Source organism: Paramisgurnus dabryanus, chromosome 6 (genome assembly GCF_030506205.2).
Source record: "Paramisgurnus dabryanus chromosome 6, PD_genome_1.1, whole genome shotgun sequence".
NCBI lineage: Eukaryota > Metazoa > Chordata > Actinopteri > Cypriniformes > Cobitidae > Paramisgurnus > Paramisgurnus dabryanus.
In genome coordinates, this window is record NC_133342.1 from 38,146,669 (window position 1) to 38,157,922 (window position 11,254).

The 11,254-nt window shown below is 35.2% G+C and overlaps 1 protein-coding gene across 4 annotated transcripts in view; it reads right to left on the minus strand.

Moving 5' to 3' along the window:
- Positions 1–10,485, minus strand: part of adcyap1r1a (adenylate cyclase activating polypeptide 1a (pituitary) receptor type I) — a 34,051-nt gene extending 23,566 nt beyond the window's left edge. Inside the window, exons 1-3 of one of the 4 annotated variants that reach the window (XM_065276727.1) lie at positions 10,252–10,485; positions 8,066–8,160; positions 3,750–3,855 (exon numbers count right to left, since the gene is read on the minus strand). In XM_065276727.1, the coding sequence (XP_065132799.1) occupies positions 3,750–3,855; positions 8,066–8,122 (163 nt within the window). In that variant the 5' untranslated portion in view covers positions 8,123–8,160; positions 10,252–10,485. The remainder of the gene's footprint in view (positions 1–3,749; positions 3,856–8,065; positions 8,161–10,251) is intronic. The other 3 variants (XM_065276728.2, XM_065276729.1, XM_065276730.1) reach the window with 3 other exon arrangements.
- Between the last annotated feature and the right edge of the window lie 769 nt (positions 10,486–11,254).

The window sequence follows — 11,254 nt, forward strand, 5'->3', positions numbered from 1 at the left end:
TTCAAGCTGATAGAAGAGCAACTTTGACTGAAATAACCAGTGTCAATTGGGCATCGTTTAAATGCCACGGCCTACCTGAGCATTGTTTCTGACCATGTCCATCCCTTTATGACCACTATGTACCCATCGTCTGATGGCTACTTCCAGCAGGATAATGCACCATGTCACAAAGCTCGAATCATTTCAAACTGGTTTCTTGAACATGACAATGACTGAACTAAAATGGCCCCCACAGTCACCAGATCTCAACCCAATAGAGCATCTTTGGGATGTGGTGGAATGGGAACTTCGTGGATTCCCCTGGATGTGCATCCCACAAATCTCCATCAACTGCAAGATGCTATCCTATCAATATGGGCCAACATTTCTAAAGAATGCTTTCAGCACCTTGTTGAATCAATGCCATGTAGAATTAAGGCAGTTCTGAAGGCGAAAGGCGGTCAAACACAGCATTAGTATGGTGTTCCTAATAATCCTTTAGGTGAATGTAGATCTGAAGAATAAGACCCGCCCAAAATTGTCATTTATAACTTAAATAAGAGGACATTGGGACAGTTTCCCGGACAGGGTTTAGATTAATCGAGTACTAGGCCTTAGTTACATTACGACATTAAATAATTTTTACAAGCAAATCTTACAAAAACAATACTGGTGTGCATCTTAAGACAAAACAATGGCACAGATTTATGTTAAGATACGTCAAGGTGTTTTTAAACTAAGGCAGCTCAAACATGCATTTTCTGTGGCTAGGATAAACCCTGTACGGAAACACAGATATATTTTACTAAATATAATTAAGATATTAAAAAAAACATTTAAAATGTCCTATCCCAACTTCCTGTTCATCTGCCAAATGCACAGAAATGACAGCAAATATGAAAAATATAATGTGCTTTTGTACAGTTTTTCACAACAATGTACATCTTCAAAATTATTGATATGAACACTTTAAAATATTTTTGTAGAATATTTACTGGCAACAGTTTGCTTCAAGTAAAATGAACATTAAACATTTTCAGTCTTTATCTCCTACAGTAAGTTACTGTCAGCCAGCTGCATAATTACAGCAATTTTTTACAGTGAATGTTAAAAGAAAAATTTCCACATTGGATTATATTTTCTTATACATCTATGCAAATCCTTCATTTGGTTCAGGTTTTGCTTTACAGCCAGATCATTTTCAACCAATGAGAGCTTTCAATTTAATTACTGTATGAGCTCTTCAATTACTGTGGTTATAAATGCTTTTCACATAAGTTGACCCCGATGTCTAATCCTCTGCTGGTAAAAATGTTTCTGTCTCCCGCTTACAGTCAATGGTTTTGCTGTCGTCCAATTACCTTTATTACTTCCCAAGAGTGATGATTGGTCAGCTAAAGGTTTAAATGCGGTTTAAAAAACATTTCCATAACATGGGTTTGTGGGTCAAATGAGATAACAAAAAATCTACAGGGATGTACGCCTCAAAAAAAAAATCAACCAAAAACTATAGTCGGTATACTATTTTCAGCATATATCATTTGAAAATTATTCTTTCTAATCACTTTCACAATTGACAAAAATACAGTATGATGACAAAACCACAATGTGTGATGGGCAGGTAATAAGTGTCTCAAATAGTTTGTCATTATATAATCTATGGTTTCCTGCCCCAAACCAAACCGTCATCTAAAGTATCATTGAGGATTAAAAACTTACGCTATGAGCCTCTCTCTCTCTCTCTCTCTCTCTCTCTCTCTCTCTCTCTCTCTCTCTCTCTCCTACATCTCACAGTACACGTCTTCTAGCGATCTCTGAAATAACTGCTCTCCTCTATAATTGCTGACAGGTGTCACATCCCTGGCTTCCTGTTTACCACTGTACCCGAATAGCTCCACAAATAAGGAAAAGAAGTTACAGAAACACTAGAAGATCAAGAATACAACACAATGTCAAGCTAAAGCCCCACTGTAAAAAAAGTCTGTTTAAATGACTTGCAAACCCCAGTGTAAGCTGCATCTCTTCGTGTCCCCCCCCCCAAAGAAAATTCATGACACGAAACAATCTCAAACTTAGAAGATGAACTAAACAAAAGATATTAAGTAGTGCTGTTGGTTATAGCCTTAGTTTCCTAAAGTTTAATTATATGATAATTTAATGTATTTACAAAAATGTCATTAAACTGTGGCCCCCCTGGCACCATCTCACACCCCAGTTTGAGAACCACCCTAAACTAAGTTCATATAATAATGTTTTTTGGTCTCGTATGTATGAGTGGCTTAATGGTTACACTTGTTGTCATATCTCAGATCTCTAAAATGCTATAATTTTTAGTACACTTATGGAAGATAAACAAATGCAATTTCTATTGAATAATTTGTTTATAATGGGGAAATTTTACATTAACCCCTTAAGTGGCGCAAATCCCTTTTAAGTGGGGGGTGGGGGGGTGAAAACTCAAGCATTTTTTGGTCTAGAAGCCTAATCTTTGTCTTGTTTTAAAAAAAATACACTTCACAGAAGTGTCTGGAGGTAAAAATCTTAATAAAAAGTTTAAATAGAGATAAACATATTCATTTTATTAAAAATATATATAAAAATGTAAATATTTCATAAAAGTAATAATGCAAACATGAAGCCATAAGTCTCAAGCAGATGTGATCCAAATTTCAAGTTAAAATCACAAAAAATTAGGTTTGTGTCACACTTTTAGTAGTTTTACCAACAACGGCCACTAGGTGTCAACGGTTTGCTGCATACTCTTGTCACAAATGAATAAATTACTGTCACTGCATTATTATTAAAGCATAAAAACTACATTCTTAGAGCTTTCCAATGATACATACACTGAAAAAAATTATTCATTCAATTTACTCAATTTTTTAAGGTAAGTGGTTGCAATCAATTTATTTAAGCTACATTTAAATAAAAAAGATTAGTAAAGTAAAATAAAATAAAAAACTTTTTACCTTACCTAAAAAATTGAGTAAATTGAATGAATAATTTTTGCCGTGTACTTTGTCAACATGTTTGTAGATTTATAATAGGATATAGTGTTATGAATAAATTATAATTAATATGCATTTCTATGGTGGAGAAATCATGTAACAAAAAACTGTCACTACATTATTTCTATTATCAAATGATCTTGAAATATGAAAACTACACTCTTTCCAGTGATATAGTTTGTTGTGATTTGTTAGGTTTAGAGTAGGGGTTTAGTGTTCTAAATGTGTAAAACCAAATTAGGCCTACATGTGGGCTCTTGACCTTTTAGAATCTGACTCTCACTATGTCATTATTCTCCCAAAATAGTGATGAAATATGGAAACTAACGTTTAGAGGCTTTAGCATCTGAGCTCCTCAATTGGTAACTTTATGGCACTATTTGCACCCATTAGATACAAAGGTGTACTTTTAGAAGGGTCTCGTCCCAGTGATAGCTTTTGTACATTTTCATCTGGAAAGATTTCTTCTATCAGGTTCAATAGCCCAGTTGCCTAAATGTAGGCTGTTTTATGTTGCCAAGCAACAAAGCAATGGATTAATATAGAAATGATTTATGGTCACAGGTATTACATGAACATTTTATGCCCTCTGCTTTATAACATTCTGCTCATCCATTCAGAATTCAGAGTCACATCTACCTGTTATACTTCACATTGGCTAAAAGTAAATGCTTAATATACAAACGGCATACTGCAAAACTGTTTGGGTGGTCCGCGAATCTTAGCATTGCTCATAAAAAATGTTTTTTTTTACAGTCTCACCAAACACAGCGTCCTCTTCGGGGTCATGCAGCGCGATTCGCTCCATGCATCTCTCCTCCTCGCGCTTGATGACGCAGTTTGAGATCACTGACTGTACGGGCCACATCTGGAACAAGAAACACAACAACAAATAAATAAAGCAAAACAATACAACAGCAATGAGAACAAACAGCAGCAGAAGCATCACCATAAACCATTAAAAAACCCCAGTAAAATCTGCCAGCACAAATAAAGTTGACAAAAAGCGTGTCGTGATTTTATTTACCCCTCTGGGAATTAACAGGGGTTTTTACGGACCATCACAGAGGTTTAAGTTATTCTTTGTGTCTTTGCCATCTGCATCAGGGGGTTGTATTTAAGTTAATTGGCATCCCTGTGCCTCCACTGCAAGAAAATCCAGCTAAAACCAGATTCTGATGATACACTGACTGGTTAAACATGGTTTGTAACTAGTTCAAGATGCCCAACCTGGTGGGTAATCAGTTGTATAGAACTATTAATAATCTTGCCCATGATCTTGTTACACTCTCAGGAGGGAAAAATTGGCACCAAAGAGTTCATATTAGTACCTCACAGGTACATTTTGGTACCATACGTATGCATAGTACAATTTTGGAACCTTTATAAGGGTACTGGAGTGAAAGCTCACCTTAGGGATTATTAGGAATACCATACTAATACTGTGTTTGACCCCATTTCGCCTTCAGAACTGCCTTATTTCTACATGGCATTGATTCAACAAGGTGCTGAAAGCATTCTTTAGAAATCTTGGCCCATATTGATAGGATAGCATCTTGCAGTTGATGGAGATTTGTGGGATGCACATCCAGGGCACGAAGTTCCCGTTCCACCACATCCCAAAGATATTGGGTTGAGATCTGGTGACTGTGGGGGCCATTTTAGTACAGTGAACTCATTGTCATGTTCAAGAAACCAATTTGAAATGATTTGAGCTTTGGTCATAAAGGGATGGACATGGTCAGAAACAATGCTCAGGTAGGCCTTGGCATTTAAACGATGGCCAGTTGGCACTAAGGGGCCTAAAGTGTGCCAAGAAAACATCCCCCAAACCATTACACCACCACCAGCATCCTATACAGTGGTAAAAAGGCATGATGGATCCATGTTCTCATTCTGTTTACGCCAAATTCTGACTCTACAATCTGAATGTCTCAACAGAAATCGAGACTCATCAGACCAGGCAACATTTTTCCAGTCTTCAACTATCCAATTCTGGCCTTTTTTCCTATTTGTAGTGGAGATGAGTGGTACCCGGTGGGGTCTTCTACTGTTGTAGCCCATCCGCCTCAAGGTTGTGCGTGTTGTGGCTTCACAAATGCTTTGCTGCATACCTCGGTTGTAACGAGTGTTTATTTCAGTCAAAGTTGCTCTTCTATCAGCTTGAATCAGTCGGCCCATTCTCCTCTGACCTCTTGCAGCAACAAGGCATTTTCACCCACATGACTGCCGCATACTGGATGTTTTTCCCTTTTCACACCATTCTTTGTAAACCCTAGAAATGGTTGTGCGTGAAAATCTCAGTAACTGAGCAGATTGTGAAATACTCAGACCGGCCCGTCTGGCACCAACAACCATGCCACGCTCAAATTTGCTTAAATCACCTTTCTTTCCCATTCTGACATCAGTTTGGAGTTCAGGAGATTGTCTTGACCAGGACCACACCCCTAAATGCATTGAAATAACTGCCACGTGATTGGTTGATTAGATAATTGCATTAATGAGAAATTGAACAGGTGTTCCTAATAATCCTATATGTGAGTGTATGTGGATACTATTTACTAACAGCTGCTTTTGTCTTTATGAAATGAGTGGCATTAAAACGAATGAATATATTTGGTTTACCTTTTTATTTGACTTAATTTATAGGGGTCTAAATATAGGGGAGTCTATATTTTAAAGGGCCTGTCTGCATTCGAGTCAGATTTAAGAGAAAATAACATCATCCAAAAATCACAGATAATTTTATGAGTGATGCTGTCACACTAGTACTGCTGACCACATAAAGCAAGGTGGAGCCAGGGAGTTCATTTATAGACATAAGCAATAGATATTATTTTTACATAAAGTATTCTTCATTTGTTAAATTTTGTCTTCTGTTTGTTTAATAAAAGCGAAATAATACTAACCATTGTAAAATGCAGATTAAACAAAAATAATAACACAAATCATTGTTACTATGGTTAGAACAAAATAACCATGGTTGTGCTACAAAAAACATGGTTAAACTATATGGTTGTAGTAAAACCATGTTTTTTCAATGAAAAAAAATTATTCATTTAATTTACTCACTTTTTTAAGGTAAGTGGTTGCAATCAATTTCTTTAAGCTAAATTTAAAAAAAAAATTATAAAATAAAATAAAAAAAACTTTTGTTTGAATGTAGCTTAAATAAATTGATTGCAACCACTTACCTTAAAAAATTAAGAAAATTAAATGAATAATTTTTTCAGTGTAATTAATATGCCATTAAGCCATGGTTACTACAAAATAAAACGGACGGATCATACGGGTGTTTTATTCTGTTCCTCCAAAACAAATTTATCTTTTATAATTACTAACTGAAGACTTTTTTTATGAGTTACCGACAAAATCAGTATTGTATCAGGTTTTACGCAAAATAAAATATCGGCCGTGTTATTCTGTCATCTTTTCTCCCATTTTTCCCAAAACACGATAAACGCCAGTCCTCCTTTTCTACAGAACGCAATAAATCCGCTCAACCAATCACAGCGCACCATTTAGCTTTGTAAACAATAATGGTGGCGCTCTGAATACACACAGAATCCTAGTTTTCCTCATCTACTTTGTACTTCGTGATCAACAAACAAACAAAAACAAAATAGTAATTTTGATGGCATTGATAAACCTGTGGTTGTTTTCTGTGATGGGGAAGAAACGTCAGTCATCAAAAGAATTTATATGAGATGCAGTCGGGAGAAGGAAAAATGCCAGCCATTGCTTGTTCTCACACGACAGCATCAATCTTCTCTCATGCTAACACATTGACCCCAGGGGATCTTATGAAAAACTTTACATTATTTTACTCGAAGTCAACGAAAATCAAGCAGGAACAAAACATTTTACAGCTGAGCGCTGTCAGAAAAGTTCAGCGACAATATGACAAAGTAAGTGTTTTGATTAATGCCATTAATTTTAATTTTTTAATCTAGTCAACTAAATGAATAAAACATGGCAAAGATTAATGCACATTTATATATTTTATTCAATTCTATTATTCAATAGATTTATAGCATTTTAAAAAAACTTGACGTTGATTTATTGCATTTTGTGGAAAAAAAAATCAATTTTTATAATACATTTTTGAAAATCAAATTATGAAAATTAATAATGCTATGTGAAAGTTTGTAAAAGAAAATAGTGGTTTTCATCTTTTCACTTTATTGGTATAGAAAACACATTTTTACCCAAATTACTCAAAATGGATTTATTGCGTTTTGGAACCAAACTCTTCAATTAGTAATTTTATATATCTTTGTAATATTATGAAATTGTTGACAGATTTTTTTATGTCTATTTTCATTTCTCCTAGGAATTCTGGATACCGAAATGAAACCTAAAATTCTTTAAGTTCTTTAAATCTTTAAAACTGATTTAAGGTTGTTAAAATCTTAAAAGATGAAGACCACGTTTAAAAGAGGTATAAATCTTACTTGTCTTTTCAGAAAAGTGTCAGAAAAATGGTCAAACAATAATCCCTAGCCGTCACTTAAACGGTACCCTATCAAAAAGTGCACATTTGCACCTAAAGAGTTCATATAAGTACATCAAAGATATACACTGGTACCAAATGTATACATATCTGTACCTTAATGGTACCTTTTAGGAGTTCGACCAATTAGGACAATTTTCTGATAATTTTTCAGACAATGTAATGCTACATTATGCTAATTTTTAAACTGAATGAGTAACATTGCTCTTTCGAAGACCCTACAAGAGCAAGACATATTAAAATATTTCTACATTATCACGTTATAACGTGTTTTTTAAAAGTATTTTTTCCATTTACCACAATTCAAACATTTTACATTTTCTATTATCAGATTAAAGCTAAGACACTGCAAGGGAAATCACCAAAATCGAATACAAAAAATAGCAAAATCTTTTTCTTTGAAGTAACCTCTCTTGAAACAAAAAGCGAGAAAAACAGAATCACCATCTAAAAAAAAGCGCTGTTAAAAACCATCCTTTACCCCTCAATGTTATTGCAGCATATGATGACGCACACCCAGTAAACTACCATCCACATCTGCATCCATGAGAACACAAACTCTTACCAGACTGAGGATGAGGAAGAGCAGGAGGAAGGCCTCCCTTGCCGTGTTTCTATGCATTCTGCTCACTGTTGATTCTGGAGACCTCACACACAGCCCTGTAAAATAAAAGACGATACACTGTTTTAAAAACACACTGAGCTGTTTCATTCAACTGCAGTGTCTGCTATTGAGCAATATGATATAACGCAACAGAGAGGTCATTGTTCTGTCTGGACGACCACCAAAACCAGTTAATCACAGAATCAGTCCCCATCTTCTTTATTACATACTCTGCCATCTGAAATAATAATCTTTGATCACTGAAGTGCATAGGGCCGCTGTGGAGGGAGGGGCCGAGTGGGCAGGGGTTTATGGGAAATGTATGTGAGGAAGATTTACTGAGAGCGAATTTAAAATCTGCTTGCAGTTTTTCAAGATGTGATCTCCACCTCACTGACTGTGACCAACACATCTTTATGAATAGAGAAAACATAATTGATGAATCATACTAAATAACACACATGATGACACACAATCTTAAAAATAAACGTGCTAGACGATGCCCTACAAGAACCATTTTGGTACCTTTAAGAGGGCATTTGCACAGACGTTATTTTAAATTTCAAATACATCAGATTCACCTAAAATGAATCAACAAGAAAACAAGATAGACATGGAAACGTCTTCACGATGTTTGAAATGTTGATGTACAGATTTGATAAAATATTCTCTCCTTGCCTTTGTTCTGTTATTGCAATCCTTGTACAGTATAGCAGAGGAGGCCGTAAAAACATCGAACAACAGGTTTTATTTAGATACTAAACACACTCTGGGCTCTGATAAGCATCTTTATAAACACAGACATTGTGCTCCAGCTGGACACGGGTCTGGTTCTGACCAGGATCTGTGATCTTACAGCCAAGAGAAAAACAGCGTCTGCCAATAATAACCACCATCATTTAACATCATGTGCTTTTTACATTGTTATGACGTTAAGGGTTAGTGTCATTTCAACTCAGTTTTTTCCAGCATGCAAGCAGAGACGTACTGTACGCATTCTTAAAAAAATAGTTATTTATGTTAATATACAGAACACAATGCTTCACATAAACTGAATAAGGGACATAATGTCAAGACATGGCAAGGTCAAAAGAGATGCCGAATAAAAAGTCACTACCGCATATTAAAAGAGGCAAAATAACAAACATTTGAAAGAGAAGAGATGCAGTTGAATTAGCATGAAGCTTGAATTCATCTGTGGCGTGACTCACTGCATGCCTTCAGTCAAAGCACAATCTGAATTGATTTATTGATGCTGTTGTGAAGCGTTAAAGACGACAGATCTATTGTAAAGGAAAATCAATAGAATTGGCTGATTATTAGATGCTTTACTGTAACATGCATTGGTTACATTTCTCTGGCAAGGAAAACAAGAATGAGCCGCGTGATGTCTGTTTTCATTTAGGGAATGTCTTTGCTCTTGGTGTGTATCTCAATAAGAATGTGTCCACGTCATGTTTCACATCCCAGTCATAAGAAACAAAATATCAAATCATATTTCAAATGAAGTCTGTTACATTTTTGCATTGTGACATCATTCTCCCTCAAGTTCTCATTAGGCTATGTTTCCAGATGCCTTATAAGTTTATAATACTCATTCTCTCAGGACGATTCTCATTATATTCCCATCATCATCTCTACCCAAATATTATTATTGTTTATGTATTTATTTGCTTACATCTCCATGAGTAAAATCGTACAGTAAATCCATTTCATTTATGAGGAAAATATACTTGCAAATAAATCTTCCGTTTTTATGCAAAAATATGTTTGTTTGTATGTTTATATCATTTTCGCGGTGGTGAGATGTGACTAGACATTTTCTTAACGTTACATCTTCCGTCGTCTTTCCAAAGAAACAAAAACACTGATTTGAACACTGGTTTGCGACACACGTTTTGCATCAAATGTATCGTTTTAAAGTGGTGTGGACACATCGGTACATTCCCATAAATCAATTACAGAAGATTGCGATGCCAACACAACAGCACACAGTCACAAACCACTGGATATTTTATAAAAAATATATATATTTATACAGAAAACACTCACGAGGCAAATGCCGGTTTTGTCATAGTGTACACGCTTATTATGTATCGCTATGGCTACAAACCGCGAATGAAGAAATGCGAAGGAAATAAACTCACCATTACAAAAGACGCGATATAATCCCTGTTTTCCTTTAGTGTCTGCAAATGCGCTTCATACACCGGCGATTTCAACTTTTTATCCAGGATAAAAGCAGCCGGTTTGTGTGTATATACTACTGCAGTGGAGAGAGAGATGCTGTTTGATCGGTGATTCCTTCACGAGCTCTGCTGCTGATGCTGACAGACAGTCACCTGCACGAAGCATCACGCAGCCTTACTCACCACTTCACAACTATCACACACTGTACTCAACGTCTTTCACAGAAAACAGTCAACATTTTACCTCATTAAAGACCTCATTTATACATGATGTGGAAAACAGCTAATAAATAATTGAATAAAAACTGCAGTATTCCATGAAATGAAAAATTAGCATAAATGTGAGTTCAGTCCATTAACAATAGAAAAACACGTAAATTTTCATATATATAAAAAATAAAGTAGAAAATACAATTCTGCTTGTGTAAAGCTTTAAAATATTTGACATACTAGAATACTTTCCAAAATTACAATTCGCACATTAAAATGAATTTTACTTGCTGTTAACTAATTTTATCAGCCTGCTATCTTTACTTTATACTAACATGGTCATCAATCACCATCATAAAGGAATCACTAAACTTTACTTTGACTGACTATCACTGATCTATAATCATTTATCATCCCTAAACCATCATTGAATAATTCCTGAACCATCACTGAATCACATCACCACCAACCATCATATCTTACCATAACTGAGCTATAATTATTTATAACTGAATCATCTCTCACCATCACTGAGGTATAATCATTCATCATCACTGAATCATATCTTACCATTACTGAGTTATAATCATTCACTATCACTGAATCAAATCTTACCATCACTGAATTACAATCATTTATCATCACTGAATCATCTCTCACCACCACTGAGATATAATCATTACCATCACTGAGCCATAATCATTCATCATCACTGAATCATCTCTCACCATTACTGAGCTATAATCATTTA